Source organism: Microcaecilia unicolor, chromosome 4 (genome assembly GCF_901765095.1).
Source record: "Microcaecilia unicolor chromosome 4, aMicUni1.1, whole genome shotgun sequence".
Lineage (NCBI taxonomy): Eukaryota > Metazoa > Chordata > Amphibia > Gymnophiona > Siphonopidae > Microcaecilia > Microcaecilia unicolor.
The window spans coordinates 73,779,004-73,799,745 of record NC_044034.1 but is presented as its reverse complement, the minus strand read 5'-3'; the positions used below and the strand labels follow the sequence as shown (position 1 = coordinate 73,799,745).

The 20,742-nt window shown below is 47.3% G+C and overlaps 1 protein-coding gene across 4 annotated transcripts in view; it reads right to left on the bottom strand.

The window, feature by feature from the left end:
• The window catches only part of LOC115468551 (solute carrier family 46 member 3-like), a 35,740-nt gene extending 15,275 nt beyond the window's left edge, over nt 1–20,465 (bottom strand). The window contains exons 1-2 of one of the 4 annotated variants that reach the window (XM_030200347.1): nt 20,454–20,465; nt 4,947–5,211 (exon numbers count right to left, since the gene is read on the bottom strand). In XM_030200347.1, the coding sequence (XP_030056207.1) occupies nt 4,947–5,138 (192 nt within the window). In that variant the 5' untranslated portion in view covers nt 5,139–5,211; nt 20,454–20,465. Of the gene's footprint in view, nt 1–4,946; nt 5,212–13,107; nt 13,150–17,808; nt 18,013–20,453 lie in introns of those variants that run through there. The other 3 variants (XM_030200344.1, XM_030200346.1, XM_030200345.1) reach the window with 3 other exon arrangements.
• Between the last annotated feature and the right edge of the window lie 277 nt (nt 20,466–20,742).

The following is a 20,742-nucleotide window of genomic DNA, read 5'->3' as shown; positions in this document are numbered from 1 at the left end:
TTCAGCATACTCACAATGCGTATGCATGAAAGAGATTTGCATACAATGAAGGAAGTGTATGCAAATCACTCTTATGCATATTCATTGTGGATATCCTGAAAACCTGACTGGAAAGGGGCACTGCAGGACCGACTTCGGAAACACTGGCTTAGATCACCTCTTTTTTGATGACTAGAACCTTAAAGGGTTGAGATGGAATTAAGGGTCCCTTTTACTAAGCAGCGGTAAACACGGCACGGGCCAATCTGGAGCTACCGCCGGACCAACACGGGCACAAGTGGTAGTTCCACCCCAGCACGCAGCATTTCTGGCGCTAGTGGAAATATTCAAAAACTATTTATGCAGGGGGTTACCCGGTGGTAATCGGGCAGCACTGCGTGCTACCCGGTTACTGCCGGGTTAGTGTGGGAGCCTTTACCGTCACCTCAGTGGGTGGCGGTAAGTGCTCTCCCCTGCCTGGCCATGCAGTAAGAGCAATCTTACCGCGTGGCCATGTCTTCTTTCGGCCTTTTTACCCGCTATGATAAAAAGGGTCTCAGCATGCAACTGAAATGTCCCCCGCTGCTAGTGCAGGGCCCTTTTTACCACAGCTTAGTAAAAGGGCCCCTAAATGTAGACACACAATGCCACTGGAAGACAAAATACCATAGGGATGCCCATCTTATTTAATATTTTTGTCCACAGGCCCAACTGAACTTGTGGGTTTATTCCATTTTTATATGCAGATGATGTGTAGTTCTTTATACCATTTAAATAACCCAGGGGAAAAAATCTTAAGAAGAAGATGAAAGAATGTATGGCATCAGTAAATAATTGGTTATGAAGGAACTGGTTAAAGTTAGATATTCAATAAAATAATATCTGAAGGATTAACAAAATATGCAATGTCCACTATCAAAATATCCACAAAATCCGAGATTGTTTTTTGGATATAAGGTTGAATATTAACTAAACAGAGGTCTTGTGGGTCGAACTAAGGCTAGCCTCAACAAATTAGTTGTGACATTACAATCACAACTTACATCCATGGAAACTCTGTAGGTGCTCATGGGTGTTGAGCATCCCAACTATTGAGCAAGTTCCTTCACCAAATCCAAACATGTGTAATTTATATTGTGCTTGGTATCCCTAATCAGTTTGAGATGTTGGTACCCATGTTCACATTAGATTTGCAAATTGAAAAAAAGGCATGTCTGAAAATAAAAATGATGTGCCACTGAGATCTTACTTGTGGTCAACAGATTTTTAATAGTAGTCCAGCTGAATGCATTATGTCACCTGGACTACTGCAATATTATATGTGACTTTCAAAGAATTCATTTAAAAGGTTACAGTAAACACAAAACCTGGTATCTAAAATGGTAACGTAAGAGATAGGAAAGAGTACCACCATTACTTTATTCCCTACATTGGTTACCACTGGAAGCCACAATTATGTTTAAAGTAGTATGTTTGGACTTTAACATGATATAGGGCGGGGTGGGGGGGAGTAATACTCTTGCTTATCATGTGCTTTGGTTTAGACTAGGGGAAACACCTTCGGGGGTGAGGGGGAGGGCTATCAGAGTACAGGCCCTCTGGATCTGACCCGTGGAGATGTCAATTCAACACATTTTCTGGTTCCAGTTCGAGGATCTTGACTGTTTGTTAAAAAGTTAACACATACAAGTTGTTTACATTTCTCGAAGTGCATTGAGTTTGAATTTATGTTACGGCTATGGAACGATACATGAAATATGCACTAACTCTCTGTTGTTCTAATATAGTTGTGCTTATGCATACAAGCAGGGTTGCCAGGTGGAAAATTTTTTTCCCACCCAATCTAGCCTAAAAACAGCCCAAAACCCACCCAAACTCAAACCCCGCCCCTGACACCCCCACCCCCACGTCATCACCCCACCCCCGCCGTCATCAACCTCGCCCCCGCCGTCACCGGCCCCGCCTCCCCGTCATCGGCCCCGCCTCCCCCGTCATCGGCTCCGCCCAGAACGTCACTAGCCCCGCCCAGTCACTAACCCCGCGGCCTAAAAAAACGCCCGAAAACCGCGGAAAAGAAAAAAAAGAAGCCCAAAAAACCGCGACCCGACGCGGGCAAAAATTTCCCGCGGCGGGTTGCGGAAAACCGCCCAATTGGGCGGTAAAACCGCCCACCTGGCAACACTGCATACAAGGAAGCCGTTGGGTGGTGGTGGGGGGAGGGGATGTAACTGTAACATAAAAAGCTTGATGACTGTTAGAAGGTACTATCATTGTCATGTATGCTTTATAGCTGGAGCTACGGCTGATTGATGGATCTGTGTATAATGACTTGTCATCAATAAAAATAGTTGAAATCTAACATGATATAGGGCCAGGCTACATAGGGGAAGAAGAGGTGTTTGTATGCCAAAAATAATTCTTTATTTTGGTGATTTATTTAACTGATCATTTATTTATTAGGAATTTATTTACCGCATTTATGAAGGAATTCACTCAAGGAGGTACAGCAAGCATAAGTCAAGCATAGGCAATAGACAACTACAGCAGTAAAAATATTACAAAATCCAATAAAACATTGCATAGGGTGTAAACAAAGACGGAACATATAGACAGATAAAACAAGAAAGTCATAAAGACGCTCGAGTATTATCTAAGACTAGTAAAAAGCCCCGTTTCTGATGCAAATGAAACGGCGGGGCTAGCAATGTTTTCTTCTGTGTGCATGTGGGAGTGTGTGTGTCCCTGCCCTCTGGCCTCTCTCCCCTCCCCCCTCTGAGTCCTTCACTGTTACAGAGCCAGCGATTTGATTTCGTGCTCTGCTGTTTTCCTTCACTGACTGTGTTACAGAGAGGGCGGGGCAGACACTCATAGGGAAACCGGATATCTCGCCCCCTTCACACTTCCGGCTGGAGGCTTCATAGAACGTTGGTGTTGCCTTTTATATAGAGAGATAGGGTAGAAATAGATAAAACTTCAGTATGTGCCTGCGTCTGCATCTGTGCCTGTCTGTTTTCTGAAGTACAGACAGTCTTGTGTTAAGCAAACCTTTTCGGAAAGTGCATTCTAGAGTGTGGGGGCTATTCTGGAGAAGGCTTGTTGGTGGGTATCACACTGCATGATGTTCTTTCGAGAGGGTGTGACTACGGATACTCCTTGGAGGTGTGTAGAGGGAGATCCTATTCAAGTACTCTGGGCCATTTCCTTTAAGGACCTTGACAATCAGACAGAGCTTTAAATTTAGCCTTCGGATAAGGAGTTTTGACCATTAAGGATGTATGTGAGTTCTTTTCAGGGGCTCTATCTGGATATTTGAATAAGTTACCTTAGGATTTTTAAAAATGTCAAGGATTTATCAAATTTTAGAAAAGTTAAAAAACTAGGGGTCCTGTTTACTAAGCCATGCTAAGGGAGCGCTAGCATTTTTAGAATGAGCTGATTAGAACACGCTAAAAGTTGACCATAGGAACATATGGGCGACTCTAGCATTTAGCACGCGATAAAAATGCTAGCGCACCTTAGTAAAACTAGGCTTTTTAAAGAGTATTTGAACAATCTTAAATAATAGGAACAGGTGTTTAGTATAGTACAGTATATAGCCTAAGATAACATGTTTTTGGAAACCAGGGGTCTAGGCCTGGTCCTTCTGAGCTGCTCGTTAGCAGCAGAAATATGGGGGGGGGGGGGGGGGGGGGGGGTGGAGTTGTGGAACTAGCTCTGTGTTCTGCATTCTTTAAAGGTATGGCAGATAGAAAGGACAGGCTTTCTATGTTCTTCCAAACTACATGGTGCAGACCCTATGTACTTTTATTTAAGTGTAAGGGGGTTGTTTACGAAAGCTTAGCTCGAGTTATCTGCCGCAGGGTCCATTTTATTCCTATGGGCCCTACTGCAGGTAACTTTAGATAAGCTTTAGTAAACAACCCCCTCAATCTGTTTGCCACCCTAAAAAAGGATTTTGTGACCCTATAGGGTCATAGCCTATAGCCGGAGAACCACCGCCTTATAAGACTTTCTTTATTTATAATATGATAAACATTTTTTTCTCAAAGGAAGAAAGACATTTCAAGTAATATTTACGACCTGTTGTTCTTATGAAACTTCGCTGTGGCTTGAAATCTGACAAATATTGCTTCCTTTAATTTTTTCCCAGATACACACTATTGCTGTTATATAACTTCTACAAGCGAGTGGGCAGACAGGGATTCACCATTGTTACTATAGAACCATCACCTACCACTTTCACCATCAAGTTCCATTTCCTTCTCGTTCCACTGTAGCTTTTCTTACAACTTTTAAGTCCTCTCTCCTAACCCTTCATGCCATTTTTCTCTCTGCCATCCTTCCATTCCTTTGTCTCGCAACCCCACCACATCCTATTCCTCCAGCTTCCAATCATCTCTATAATGCCTCTTTTCCCAACCCTCCTTTTCTCTCTTCCTCCTGCCCCTTCAACAGTATCTGGTTCCTGCCTCTTTCTCACCTTAGTCCTTCTCCATCTTCCACTTTTCTTCTAACTGATCTCTCCTGCCTCCCTCAACTAATGCATCCAAGAAGGTTTAAGAACTATTAGGAATGCTTTGGGTAGTATATTTATTTTCTAGTGTAAGTTTATGATATCCTTTAATTTTCATTCAAGCATCTTTTCTAATCACTTTCAAAATGATTAAGACAGCTCAACCTAATCAAAATGACTAGCTAAGCACAGCTAATCGCAGTTAACTTATGCATTCCACCTTTACTATACCCGCCATTCAGTTCTAGAAATTCAACTAACCACAATGCAGCAGGTACATTCTTTTATGACTACCACAACAATTCATATTTATAGTATGTCTTTTAAACATAAAAGCTGGTAGATATGGAGGTGTATTTTCAAAGCACTTAGACTTACAATAAGTGCTTTGAAAATAAGCCCCATGGAATAGTTTTGCAAACACAGTATTCCAAATGTCTCATATTTTACTCACTTTTTGCTTGATATACGTTGGATTGCTTTCATTGATTTCGCAGTGAGAGATGTTGAGGTTATTTATAAAACTGGAGTTGTTGACTTCTTCCCACAGCTTGCGATATACGTACTGCTGAATCAATGGAAAGGTCAGGAAGCTTGCAAAAGAGTAAATGGCAACCACTGGCTCCACTTGCAATAATTTCTTCATTTTCAGACTTCAGTAAAGTGCAATTGTTTCAAAAATAATTATACATATGTATTGGTGTTCAGCTCACTATCATCTGAGGAAAACAAAAGATAAAACAAAAAAGAATCAATAATTAATTTGTACCTGGTGGATGGAAGGCAGTCAGTGGGACACTGTGTTACCAAGGTATAAATTATATTGTAGTAATAGGATGGATCACATTGGACAGGGGGTTGTGCTGTATGTTAAAGGGGGAATTGAGTCAAACAAAATAAAAATTCTGCAGAAAACAGCAACATGGAATCCTTATGGACAGAAATTCCATGCGTGAAGCAAAAAGGTATACTGGTAGGGCTATCCTAGTATCCGCCAGGCCAGAACAAATAGACAGATGAAGAAATGATAACATAAATTAGGAATGCCAGCAAATTTGGCAACAGTATAATAGGTAATTTCAATTATCTCAATATTGATTGGATAAATGTCACATCAGGGAGTGATAAGGAAGTAAAATTCCTACATATAATAAAATTACTGCTTCTTGGAGCAACTGGTCTAGGAAATGAAAAGAAGGGAGCTATTTTGGATCTAGTCCTTAATGGAATACAGGACTTAGAATGAGAAATAACAGTGTTTGGTCCGTCGGAAAACCATGATCAAAAAATGTACCTAATAACTGCAGTGAAGTCGCTAAGGAAATCTACTGTACCTGCATTTTATTTTTGAAAGGGCAATTATGATAAAATGAGGAAAATGGATTAAAAAAATAAAAAAGCTAAAAGGATCAATCGCTAAGGTTAGCACTTTAAATTAGGCATGGACATTGTTTAAAAATACCATCTTGGAAGCCCAGGCCAGATGTATTCCACGTATTAATAAAGGTAGAAAGAAGAATAACTGACAACTAGTATGGTTAAAGAGAGAAGTAAAAGAGGCTATTAAAGCCAAAAGAACAACCTTCAAAAAATAGAAAAGGGATCTGAATGAAGAAAACAGGAAGCAACATAAGCATTGGCAAGTTAGATGCAAAGCACTGATAAAGGTGGCTAAAACAGAATATGAAGAGAAACTTGCTACAGAGGCGAAAACTCATAGTAAAAACTTTTTCACGTATATCAGAAGCAGAGAGACTGTGAGGGAATCCATGGGACTGCTGGACCATTGAGGAGTAAAAAAGGCACTCAGGGAATACAAGGCCACAGAAGAGAGTGTGGATGAATTCTTTGCTTGGATCTTTAATGAAGAAGATGAAAACAGTTTCTGGTACACAGAGATCTCTTACAAGGGTGACGATGTGAAAGAACTGAAAGATACCTTGGTGAACTTGGAAGATGTATTGAGTCAAATTGATAAAGTAAAGAAGTGGTAAGTCACCAGGACCAGATAGTATACACTCTAGAGTACTGAACGTAAAATTGCGGATCTGCTGTTAGTGATCTGTAACCTGTCATTAAAATAGTCTGTAATACCAGAAGATTGGAAGGTGGCTGTTTTAAAAAAAAAAAAAAAGGGTTCCAGGGGTGATCCGGGAAATTACAGACTGGAAAGCCTGACGTTGATGCCAGGCAAAATAGTGGAAACTATTATAAAGAAAAAAATGACTGAACAAATAGATAAACATAGTGTAATGGGACAGAATGAACATGGATTCAGCAAAGGGAAGTCTTGCCTCACCAATCTGTTTCATTTCTTTGAATGGGTGAATAAACATAGGGATAAAGGAGAGCCAGTTGATGTAGTGTATCTGGATTTTCAGAAAGCGTTTGACAAAGTCCGTCATGAGAGACTCCTGAGAAAACTAAAAACCTATGGAATAGGAAGCAATGTTCTGTTGTGGATTAGGAATTGGTTGATGGACAGAAAAGAGAGGTAGGGTTAAAATGGCCATTTTCTCAATGCAGTAGGGTGAATAGTGGAGTGCCTCAAAGATCTGTACTGGTGCTGGTGCTATTTACCAGAATGACAAGGTAAAATTATGTATAATCATACCTGATAATTTTCTTTCCATTAATCATAGCTGATCAATCCATAGACTGGTGGGTTGTGTCCATTCCATCTACCAGCAGGTGGAGATAGAGAGCAAACTTTTGCCTCCCTATATGTGGTCATGTGCTGCTGGAAACTCCTCAGTATGTCGATATCAAAGCTCCATCCGCAGGACTCAGCACTTAGAGAATTACACCCACGAAGGGACACTCTGCCCAGCTCACCACCGCCGAAACGGGGGAGGGGAATTAACCCAGCTCATCCCCACACAAGTGGGGGAGGGGAATCCGTCCAGCTCATCCCCGCGGAGCGGGGGAGGGACACCACACCCGCCGATGCGGGGGGATCTGGCTTATCCTGCAACCGCAACCGCGGGAGGAGCTGACTGACCCTAACACTGCCGAAGCGGGAGGGGTACAAAGCTGCCCTACAGCCGCACGAAGCGGGAGGGAGTGCCGGCAGAATTTATGTCTCAATCCAGCCCCGTAAAACGGAGGGGAGAGGAATGCAGCAGCTCACTGTAACACAAACTCGTCTCAACTCTTGAAGAATCCAAGTGAAAGAACTTGAACACGAAGTCTTTCTGAAATAACTGAAGACTAAACTTGAACCTGAAATGCAACCAGAACAAAAACAGATATCTGGGAGGGGCTATGGATTGATCAGCTATGATTAATGGAAAGAAAATTATCAGGTATGATTATACATAATTTTACCTTCCATATCATCAAGCTGATCAATCCATAGACTGGTGGGATGTACCGAAGCAGTACTCACCCAGGGCGGGACATTGAAATCCCTGACCTCAACACTGAAGCTCCAAACCGGGCCTCCGCCCGTGCAGCCACAGTCAAACGGTAATGCTTGGAGAATGTATGAGCCGAAGCCCAAGTTGCCGCCTTGCATATCTCTTCCAAGGAGACGGATCCGGCCTCTGCCATCGAGGCCGCCTGAGCTCTCGTGGAGTGAGCCTTCAGCTGGATAGGCGGCACCTTCCCCGCGGCCACATAAGCCGCTGCAATGGCTTCCTTGACCCATCTTGCCACTGTAGGCTTAGCAGCCTGCAGACCCTTACGAGGACCTGCAAACAGGACAAACAGATGATCCGATTTCCGGAAATCATTGGTCACTTCCAAGTATCTGAAGATGACTCGTCTCACATCCAGATATTTAAGAGCAGAGTACTCCTCTGGGTAGTCCTCCCTACGAAAGGAAGGGAGACAGAGCTGCTGATTCACATGGAAGCGAGAAACAATCTTGGGCAGGAAGGAAGGCACTGTGCGAATAGTCACTCCTGCCTCAGTGAACTGCAGAAAAGGCTCTCGACATGAGAGCGCCTGGAGCTCGGAAACTCTTCTGGCTGAAGTGATAGCCACCAAAAAGACTGCTTTCAACGTCAGGTCTTTCAGAGATGCCCTCGACAAGGGTTCAAAAGGCGGCTTCTGCAATGCTCTTAGCACCAGGTTGAGATTCCACGCAGGCACCACTGAGTGCAGAGGAGGGCGCAGGTGATTAACTCCCTTGAGAAAGCGCACCACATCTGGCTGCGAAGCCAGGGAAGCACCCTTCAGGCGGCCCCTGAAGCAAGCCAGAGCTGCTACCTGGACTTTAAGGGAACTGAGCGACAGGCCTTTCTCCAGACCTTCTTGCAGGAACGCCAACACTGAAGAAATTGGAGCAGTGAAGGGAGAAAGTGAGCCTGCTTCACACCATGCTGCAAAGATACGCCAAACCCTGGCGTAAGCAGTAGAAGTAGAGCGTTTCCTCGCTCTCAGCATAGTGGCGATGACCTTGTCTGAGAAGCCCTTCTTCCTCAGACGCTGCCGCTCAATAGCCAGGCCGTAAGACCAAAGGGAGAGGGATCCTCCATCACCACGGGACCCTGATGTAACCGGCCCTGCTCCACTGACAGCCGCAGAGGATCGTCGACTGAGAGCCTGATCAAGTCCGCATACCAGGGACGTCTGGGCCAATCCGGACCCACCAGGATTACCCTGCCGGGATGCTTTGCCACCCGGTCTAGCACCCTGCCCAACATGGGCCAGGGCGGGAACACATAGAGGAGCTCTTGCGTCGGCCACTGTTGGAGAAGAGCATCTACTCCCAGGGATCGAGGGTCCCGTCCTCTGCTGAAAAAGCGCGGCACTTGGCAATTGGCCGATGACGCCATCAGATCTAGGCTCGGCTGGCCCCAGCGCTTCGTGATGTCCAAGAACGCCTGAGCAGATAGTTGCCACTCTCCGGGCTCCAAGGTATGGCGACTGAGAAAGTCCGCCTTGACATTCATGACTCCGGCAATGTGGGCCGCTGAAAGCTGCTCCAGGTTCGCTTCCGCCCACTGGCAAAGACTCATAGCCTCCTTGGCTAGAGGGGCGCTCTTGGTACCTCCCTGGCGGTTGATATAGGCCACAGCCGTGGCATTGTCCGACAGGACCCGTACAGGCTACAACACCAGTACCGGGATGAACTCCAATAACACCAACCGAATGGCTCTGAGTTCCAGGAGGTTGATAGACCACTTGCCTCTGCAGGAGACTAGAGCCCCTGCGCTGTCCTTCCCAAGCAGTGGGCTCCCCAGCCCATCAAAGAGGCGTCTGTCGTGACGACAATCCACTCCGGGGTCACCAGAGGCAATCCTGCAGACAACTTGTCTGTCTGCGTCCACCAGCTCAGCGCCTTGCGCACTGCTGGGTCCACGGGAAGGCGCACAGCATAATCCTCCGACATCGGAGTCCAGCGCAGCAGCAGAGATAGCTGTAGTGGTCTCATATGAGCCCTGGCCCAGGGCACTACTTCCATCGTGGCCGTCATAGAGCCCAACAGCTGCACGTAGTCCCAAGCCCGAATAGGAGAGGCTACTAGGAACTAGTCCACCTGAGCCTGAAGCTTGACAATCCGATTGTCTGGCAGGAACACTCTGCCCACTTGGGTGTCGAATCGAACTCCCAGATACTCCAGGGACTGAGTCGGGCGCAGCTGGCTCTTCTTCCAGTTGATGATCCATCCCAGGGAGCTCACAAGAGCAACTACCCGGTCCATAGCTTTGCCGCACTCTGCATAAGAGGGGGCTCGGATCAACCAGTCGTCCAGATAAGGATGGACTTGTACTCCTTCCTTTAGCAGGAAGGCCGCTATGACCCCCATTACTTTGGAAAAGGTCCGCGGAGCAGTAGCCAACCCGAAAGGGAGGGCTCTGAACTGGAAGTGTCGTCTCAGGACTGTAAAACGCAGAAAGCGTTGGAGAGGAGGCCAGATGGGAATATGCAGGAACGCTTCCTTGATGTCCAAGGAAGCCAAGAACTCTCCTGCCTTAACTGCCGCTATAACAGAGCGGAGAGTCTCCATGCGAAAGTGCCTCACTTTCCAGGCCCGATTGACCCCTTTGAGGTCGAGGATAGGCCGGACAGAACCTCCTTTCTTTGGAACCACAAAGTAAATGGAGTAACGTCCCTTGCCAATCTGATTTTTTGGCACCGGAACGACCGCACCCAGGCGGATCAGGTTGTCCAAAGTCTGCTGCACTGCCACAGCTTGACCGGAGACTTGCAGGGAGAGAGTACAAACCCGTCTCTTAAGGGTTGGCAGAACTCTAGCTTGTAGCCGTCTGATGACTTCCAGCACCCACGCGTCTGAAGTTATAGAGGTCCACTCGCCCAGAAACGAGGACAGCCGTCCTCCAATCTGCACTGGGACGTGGACCAAGGCCCCGTCATTGGGTACGAGACCCTGGGGGAGGACCGGAGGGAGCACCTCCGGGACGGCGGTCTCTGCGAAAGGAATGCTGCTTGGGGGAGAAATTCCTCTTGAAGGAAGAGGGGGCAGAGGAACCCGACTTGCCCGGGCGGTACCGACGGGCTTCCAGCAACCGTCCTCTGGAGGTACCGGGACGAGTACTAGCCCGAGCCCTGACCTCTGGTAATTTCTTGCCCTTAGACGTGCCGAGATCGGTCACGATTTTGTCCAGCTCGACCCCAAAGAGCAGCTTGCCTTTAAAAGGCAATCTAGCCAGGCGGGATTTAGAGGCGTGGTCAGCAGACCAATGTTTCAGCCAAAGCCACCGCCGCGCAGAGACTGTCTGAGCCATGCCTTTAGCTGAGGCTCTCAAGACATCATACAGCAAGTCTGCCAAATAGGCTAAGCCCGATTCCAGGGCCGGCCAATCAGCCCTCAAGGAAAGATCCGAGGGGGAAGCCCGCTGCACCATAGTCAGGCACGCCCTGGCCACATAGGAGCCGCAAACTGAGGCCTGCAAACTTAAAGCAGCTGCCTCAAAGGACGACCTTAAGGCCGCCTCCAATCTTCTGTCTTGGGCGTCCTTTAGGGCCGTGCCACCTTCCACCGGCAACGCCGTTTTCTTAGTCACCGCAGTGATTAAAGAATCCACGGTAGGCCACAGATAGGCCTCACGTTCACTCACAGCCAAAGGATAGAGGCGGGACATAGCCCTAGCCACTTTAAGGCTCGTTTCCGGGACATCCCATTGAGCCGCAATTAAGGAGTGCATGGCATCATGCACGTGGAAGGATCTAGGCGGGCGCTTCGTCCCCAGCATAATGGCAGAGCCAACAGGGGCTGAGGGAGAGACGTCCTCCGGAGAGGAAATCTTCAAAGTGTCCATGGCCTGTAAAACAGGTTGGGCAAATCCTCTGGGCTAAAAAGCCGCGCTGCAGAGGGGTCATCCGCTCCATCCGAGCGGGGATCTATCTCCTCCAAGGAATCCGCAAAGGACCGTTGGGAGACCTCAGACACGCTGCCCTCATCTACATCGGAGGAGACAAAGTCCTCCAAGGCCTGGAAATCAACCCGAGGGCGTTTACCTCTGGGAACCTCAACCTCTTTATCAGAAGAGGGAGCAGGGGCAGCGTTTGCATGAGGAAAGCCTGATGCAGCAGCAAAACAAACTCGGGGGAGAAACCCCCCAGACTGTGCACTTCCGCAGCCTGGGCAACAGCCCTAGACGCACTCTCAACCGGCGCTCGCAATAGCGGGGGAGAGACATGCTGCGCATCCAAAATGGCGTCCGGCGCGAAACTCCGTGAAGGAGCCGCGCGGGAAGAACGGCGCTTAACTTTAGCCGCTTGTGCCGTCGCCCAAATTAAGGGCGTTCATGGCATTAATGTCTCCAACCTCAAGGGCGGCCCACGAAGAAGCCGTCCGAGCCGCGTGGCCGGCCAAGATGGCGGAGGCGAGGAGCGGGGGATGGGCGTTTATGGCGGGAAAAAACCGCCACGCCGGAGGAACGACCGGGACATTCATCGGCCACTAAACTGTCACCCATCAAGGGCGAATCAGGTTGTAAAACCCCCGCATCCCCTCTAGAAGCGCTCCAGCGATCCGGGGAGCGACCCTTTGCGCCCTCGCCCTCCGACGCCATATGCCACGAGGAGAAGAATCGGGGAACCCCCTGCCCGCTATAAAAAGGTAAAATTACCTGCTTGCCGCTCCGAGCTGTAACGAACTGGTGTCCCAGTGAGTAGCTGCAATGAACGTTTAAAGAAACGTCGAATTAAACGCCTTTAAAGACGTTTAAAAATTTTTTTTTTTTTTTAAACGGAGCCAGCGGGAGGGGGGAGAAAAGGAGGGACCTGGCACCACCAGGTTTGCACTTGCTCAAAAGAGCCCTCAACCCCAGGCCTCAACAAAACCTAAGGATTAGGCTTGGAGGCCTAGCCAGAGCTGCTGCTGTGTGTGACCACCACCTGCTGAGATAGAGAACATACTGAGGAGTTTCCAGCAGCACATGACCACATATAGGGAGGCAAAAGTTTGCTCTCTATCTCCACCTGCTGGTAGATGGAATGGACACAACCCACCAGTCTATGGATTGATCAGCTTGATGATATGGAAGTGAGGTGATTACATTTACAGATGACACAAAACAATTCAAATATGTTAAAATGCATGCAGACTGTGAAAAAACTGAAGAATGCTTGATATGCAAATAGTAGATAAAATTTAATGTGGACAAATGCAAAGTGGAAACAATAATCCAAATCATAGTTACCTGATGTTAGATGCCACCTTAGGAGTCAGCACCCAAGAAAATGATCTAGGAGTCATTTTGGACAATATGCTGAAATCTTCTACCTAGTGTGTGGTGGCAGTCAAAAAAAAAAGGAAAACAGAATACTAGGAATTATTAGGAAACGGAGAAAATAAGACAAAGGGGCATTTTCGATATGACATCTAAGTCCAATTTTGGACGTTTTGCACAAAACATCTAAAATACAAACAGGAAATAAGGTAATTTTTGAAAAAGAAAAACGTCTTAACTTTCTTTTTTTTTAAACACTGTATCGAACAAGGTTTTGTGCTTTGGACTTTTCTTTTTTTTGGTCCATTTTTGAAAAAAATAAACAGAATAAGTAGGAAAAATAGAGATTCATGCCATTGGGATGTAGGAGGAGCCAGCATTTTTAATACCGTGTTTCCCGGAAAATAAGACCTACTCCGAAAATAAGGCCTACCGGAGTTTTGCTACAAATTTGTATTATAAGGCCTCCCCCGAAAGTAAGACCTACCTGAAGCAGTGCCACCGAGAGCCGGACAAAGGCTGCCGCCGCCGCCCCCGAGGTCGTTGCCCCCCCCTCCACCCGCCCTCCATCGCTCCCGGAACTACCAGTACCTGAAACGCCTCCTTTCACCTTCCTTCGCAAGTTCGGAGCAAGCAGCAGCAGGGCAGGCCACTCCTTCCTTCAGTGTTCCGCCCTCGCCTGACGTAACGTAACGTCAGGCGAAGGCGAGGCACAGAAGGAAGGAGAGGTCTGCCCTGCTGCTGCTTGCTCCGAACTTGCGAAGGAAGGTGAAAGGAGGCATTTCAGGTTGGGAGCAACGGAGGGCGGGTGGAGGGGGGCCCGGCGACCTCGGTTGGGGGTGGCGACCCCGATGTTTCCCCGAAAAAAAATAAGACCTCCCCTGAAAATAAGACCTAGTGGGTCTTGGGGAGGGAAAATTAATATAAGACAGTGTCTTATATTCGGGGAAACATGGTAGACTGGTCTCCCAGAAGAGCAATGGGGCACTCTACTGTGCACTTCGTGAAAATGCTCCCAGGTACACTTCTTACCTTTGCTCCCTTATCTTGTCCCCTGCGCCCTCCAAAACCCACTGTCCCCCACTACAAAAGCCCTTATGGATGAAGAGGGCACCTATATGTGGGTACAGTAGGGTTTTGGTGACTTTGGGAGGGGTCACAGTTTCCACCACAAGTGTGACAGGTAGAGGGAGATAGAGACCTGGGTCCTCCACTCCATAGTGTACTGCACCGACCACTACACTATTCCAGGGACCTGCATGCTTCTCTAATAGACTGGACTTTAACATTTGAGGCTGTCAAGTCATATTTTTATTCACATTTTTGGGAGGTTGGAGGGGGTCAGTGACCACTGGTGTGGGGGGGGGGGGGGATATTGGGGGTCACCCCTGATCTGATTCTTCCAGTGGTCATCTGGTCATTTAGGGCACCTTTTTCAGCCTTATTCATTCTGAAAACAGATCTAGACCAAAATGTCTTGGTTTTAGTCCTGGACGTTTTTGTTTTGTTCCATTATGACTGTAAAACATCCAAGTTACACATGCCCTAATCCCGCCTTCAAAATGCCCCCGACATTCCCCCTTGTGATCTGAATGCACTTTTGATGGACTTCATAGAAAAACATCTAAAACATGCTTTTGAAAATACCACTTTGGACGTTTTTGTGAGAAAAACGTTCAAATGCAGCTTTATGCCACTTTTTGAATGTTTTTCTCTTGAAAATGAGCCCCAAAGAATGCTATAATGCCTCTGTATTGTTCCATGGTGTGACCTCACCTTTGAGTATTATGTGCAATTCCGTTTGATGTATCACAGATATAGCGGAATTAGACAAAATTTAAAGAAGGACAACCAAAACGATTAAAGGGATGAACTCCTCTCATGTGAGAAAATGCTTAAGAGGTTAGGTTTTTTTTCACCTTGGAAAACAGACAGCTGAAGGGGAACATGACAGCGGTCTACAAAATCCTGAGTGGTGTAGAATGGGTAAATGTGAATCGACTGTTTATTCTTTTGAAAAGTACAAATACTAGGGGACACTCAATGAAATTAAATGGTAGTACTTTTAAAACTGCTGTTCCTGGGATCTGGTAGCATGGAATCTTGCTACTATTTGGGATTCTGCCAGGTACTTGTGACCTGGATTGACCACTGTTGGAAGCAGGATACTGGGCTAGATGGACCATCGATCTACTCCAGTATGGCTATTCTTATGTTTTGTGGAAAACAAACCAGCAGATCAGTATAATATCCAAAAAGACTTTATTGAGGATACCGTGTATGAAACAAATGCCCGACACAGGCTGTGTTTCGCCCAACAATAGGGCTGCGTCAGGGGCTAGTCTGTATCTTTCTTAAATAAGATTCGTTAGCAGGCTATTCATTGTCTATCTGGCGTCATCCAGGATATTCTATTTTATGCTGCTCATGCTGGTTTTTTATGAAGAAGATTCCTTATATTCTTGTTTTGACATATAATTTGATACCGATCTTATTTAAGAAAGATACAGACTAGCCCCTGACGCAGCCCTATTGTTGGGCGAAACACAGCCTGTGTCGGGCATTTGTTTCATACACGGTATCTTCAATAAAGTCTTTTTGGATATTATACTGATCTGCTGGTTTGTTTTCCACGTTGGATTTTGCAGATCGTTTGCCTTATTCTTACATTTTTACATACTAAATTGGTCTCTTGTTGCAAATCTACTTGGAGACTCTTCCAAAGAACTGGAACTGCTCAGAGAATGCTCTCAACCTCCAGCACACTTGACAAATAACAAGGAACAGCCAAAAGGCATCCCTGGCTAGCTAACACCATTTTAGACGTTGCACCAGGCAGTCAAGTTCTATGATCATAGGAAATTCAAAATGTCAAAGATCAGCAGTTTTATATGCTGCTTCCAAACAGGAAGCCAAAGCAAATTCACCAACACTGGTTGTGTGTTCTCCTATAACCTAGCAGTACTTGAAACAAAAGTTATTATTATTAGTTACATTTTGTATCCCCCATTTTCCCACCTTTTTGAAGCTCAATGTGGCCATAGTTCCACTATGGGGTCCTTTTACTGACCCGTGCTAAAAGTGGCTGGTGGTAGTTACAGTGCATGGGTTTCCCATGTACCCCGGCCATATTTTAGCGTGGCTCGAAAATGGCCGAATTTCAATTTTATCTATTAATGGCCAAGTGCTAATTTCCATTACTGCCTCCTACTTAGTAAGTGGTAAAGGTTCATGCGCTACTTGTGTGGTAATCGAGCAGCTCTGCCCAATTAACACCGGGAATGGCTACTTCCTGCCCCCCAGCACAGGAAATGGTGTGTGGCAAAATCAAAATTACCAGGTGCCAGGGTCAACCTCGGTAGTACTGTTTTACCGTGCACTACCATGCCTTGGTAAAAGGGCTCCTAAATTAGTACTATATTTCCAATACTTCATAAATGATCTGAAAATCTGACCGAGTGAGATGATTACATCTGCAGATGACACAAAACTATTCAAAAGTTGTCAAAACGCACACAGTTTGTGCAAAATTGCAAGAAGACCTTAGGAAACTGGAAGACTGGGCATCCAAATGGGAGATGAAAAATAATGTGAAAAAATACAAAGTGATGCACATTGGGAAGTATAATCTGAATCATAGTTATCTGATGCTAGGCTCCACTTTAGGAGTCAGAACTCAAGAAAAAGACCAAGGTTTCACTGTAGACAATACGCTGCAATCTTCTGCCCAGTGTGCGGTGGCAGCCAAAAAAAGCAAACAGGATGCTAAGAATTATTACTACCGGGATGCAAAATAAGACCAAAACTATTATAATACCTCTGTATCGCTTCAGAGTGTGACCTCACCTCGTGTTCAACTCTGGTCGCCGTATCTCCAAAAAGATATAGCGCAATTAGAAAAGGTTCAAAGAAGAGGATTGAGGGAGTGGAATTGCTCCCATATGAGGAAAGGCTAAAGTGGTTGGGGCTCTTCAGCTTGGAAAAGAGATAGCTGAGGAAGGATATGATCAAGGTCTACAAAATCCTTGAGTGGTGTGGAGTGGGTGGAGGTTAATTCAAAAAGTACAAAGACCAGGAGACACTCGATTAAATTACATGGAAATGCTTTTAAAACAAATAGGATAAATATTTTTTCACTCAAAGAATAGTTAAGCTCTGGAACTCATTGCCGGAGGATGTGGTAACAGTAGTTAGCGTATCTGGGTTTTAAAAAAAGTCTTCAACAAGTTCCTGGAGGAAAAGTCCTTAGTATGTTATTGAGATGGATATGGGGGAAGCCACTGTTCGCCCTGGGTTTGCAGCATACAATGGTGCTACTAACCGGGTTTCTGCCAGGCATATGTGACTGGGATTGATCGCTGTTGGAAGCAGGATACTGGGCTAGAGCTAGATGAATCAATATGTCTATTCTTATGTGCTTATGATGTATGTGAATTTATTTCACAGGCACAGTCTGGCATTCACAACAGGTGCTTCTTTTTTTTATGCAAGGGAACAGAATTTGAACAAGCTGTACGCTGCTCCTCGCCTAATAAACAAGTTTCAGCAAAACCGGAAAGTGCAGTAACATCATGTGACAAAACCTATAAAGCGGGTCTATCCAGAATTGGTAACTCTAGTATGCGACACAATAAAAGCAAAGTGTAGAAACCTGGTAGCAAAGATACACACGTGATTCGACTGTACTCATACCCTCACACACCGAGCTCCCTTCCTCAGGCGCATTGGGGGATCGGGGGACCGGTCTCCCCTCTGCATAATCCTGCCATCTCTCCTGCTGGCCTCTTCGTCCGCGATGCCTCTTCCACTCCGATCAAAGTCGGATCTGAATCTGAGGTCCAAACACCTTACGCCACCCGGCACCCCACCCCCTCCCCTCCCCTCCCCTCCCTCTTCGATCAAACTCAGACCTGAAGACGCCCACTACCAATCCCACAGCTTCCCTTCTCCGTTGGTCCGTCCCCTGCTATGACACGCTACCAACCAAACACATCATCACACAACTTCTTTCCTTCTACATCCCGCCTCCTTGCCGGAAACAGGAAGGAAACAGAGGACGGAGAGGGAGGGGGGGAGCGCAGCAGGTCGTCCAACCAAAATAACTGAGATAGGCGGCTTGGCAGTTGTGCGAGCTAAATGGTCAGTGCTCGCGCACAATCTAAAGTATGCAATCGGCGTTGGTTGACTTCAAGGAGGTATTGAACCTCCATGGTTAGCATCAGTATGAACAGGTGGACAGAATACTAGAAGTATTATGGGTTGATTAAATACAATTGAGACACCACCTTGGAAGAAATTGTGGGTGTGGTCGAAGGAGTATCTTATCTTCTATATAAATAATTCTCACCTCCAACGTTCTGAAGCTCACTCCGTGGCACTGAAGCCCTGTACTGTTGGTAGGCTAGGCTGTGAGCACCGGCACTCACTAGGGTTACCATTTTGTGTCCTCTGAAAAAGAGGACACATGTCACGCCCCCCTACCCCGCCCCCGCCCCGCCTCATGCCCCGCCCCTGCCCCGCCCCCTTCAGGTCCGGGTTCCGCCCCTATTCCCCCCCCCCCCGTCACATAGTCCCCTCCCCCCATCACATACCCCCCCCTCACTGTCTAGCCCTGGTGGTCTAGTAGCGTCTTCTCTTCGGGGCAGGAAAGAGCCCCCTCTTTCCTGCCCGGAGCGCTGCCTGCCCTTGCCTGCTGCATCCTCGGTATGACTGGGGATTCAAAATGGCCACCGAGAGTTGAAGCGGCCTCGCGAGAGTTCAACTCTCGGCGGCCATTTTGAATCCCCAGCCAGACCGAGAAGGATGATAGACAGGGGAGGCAGCGCTCCGGGCAGGAAAGAGGGGGCTCTTTCCTGCCCCGAAGACGTCACTAGACCACCAGGGAACATGGTAAGGAAGGGGAGGGGAGGGGACGGGAGACCACGCGCCGATCACACGCCCACCGCACGCACGCGCCTGCCCGCACCCGCGCCCACGTTTGTCCAGAAATCCGGACAAACGTGGGCGGGGGCAAAATCCGCCGGACGCCCCGGACATGCCCTCAAAAAGAGGACATGTCCGGGGAAATCCGGACGTATGGTAACCCTAGCACTCACCCTCACTCATAGACCCGCCCTCAGCCACGCCCCATCCAGACGTAATTCACAACGCGGACGTTCTAATGAAGCCTCAAATCTCCCAACGTTCTAAATGTGAGGTGGTGTAGATCAAATTTTGTCCATGAGTGTGTGCCCCGCCCTCGCGTCACAACGTGATGACAAGGGTGGAGCAGTGACACTCAGCGAATGGAGTCGCTCGCCCGTTCGACCTGCACGAAATAAGGAAGGACTTCCATCGCCAATACGTTGGTAGACAACGGAACCACACGTAAGACGCACGGAGGACCAATCAACGATCTGCAACAATGCTAGGCAATGGAACGAGACGGAACCATAGGCGCCCGGTATAAGAGGCTTGGGGAGGCTAAGCCTCCCCAGCCGCAGCAGGGCAGATCAGCTGTTTCTTTCTCTCCGACTCCGACAGTACCCCAGTCCTGACTCTTCTATGCAGACAGTGCTACTGCCGGCTCGCCGTCACGCTGAGCGCCATGCCCAGCCCGTGCCCAGTTCTGCCCACTACTCGGTCTCTCACCGTGCACCGCGTCCCAAGCTCCTCCTCTTTTTGCCTCCACACCGCCGGCACCGATCCGCCTTAAACCGGCTTCCTTCGGTTCGGGCTCGCAGCGTCACCGATCGCATCATCATGATGTGCTTCTTGCCTCACAGGCTCAGCCACTCACAGTCAGTCTTCCCTAGAGCGCTCCCGTCCCGTCACTTCCTGTTCCGCATAGGCGGGAACGCGTGGGAGGGGCCGTCATCACTGTGACTGAAGGCTGCTTAAGAGTGTCTGAGGTGTTCCCAGACCCAGAAATTGTGGCACACAGCGCAGCGCACGTTGGATTTTAGGAGGAGAGAGGTAGGTGCTGCTGACTCTGAAGGTTTTATGTTTAAATCGTTAATACAGTTACAATTCTTTTCTGTTTAACCCATTAAACCGAACCCCCCTTTTCTTAATCTTCCCCCTTCCCCCTTTTCCCCCTCCCCTCCCCCCCCCAAGTTGACTCTGAAGGTTTTAACTCAAAATAAAAAAATAAATATTTTGTTTCATGCAGATCTCTTTTCTTTAAACATAACTAAATGGGCTATAAGCCCCTAATGCTTATCTAATATCTACATTTAAACTCCCCCCCCCCAAAAAAAAAAAAAAATCCAGTCGCCGCCTTCCTCACAAATTGCCTCATACACACAACTGTCAAATGTAAAATCTACATCTCTCACACTCACACACACACACAAGCACACAGTGTGCCTTGCGCAGACAGCATGTCTCTCACTCACACACACGCCTATGTACCTCTATCATCCACACACACCCTTTCACTCTCATTCTCACACACACACTGTCACACAGACAGCCTCACTCTATGTCACACACACAGCCTCACTCTATGTCACACACTCACACATTCACTCTGTCACTCTCTCTCACACAGTCACTCTCACAAACACTCTCTCAAACATACACACTACGATGAAAACCTTGCTAGCGCCCGTTTCATTGCTCTCA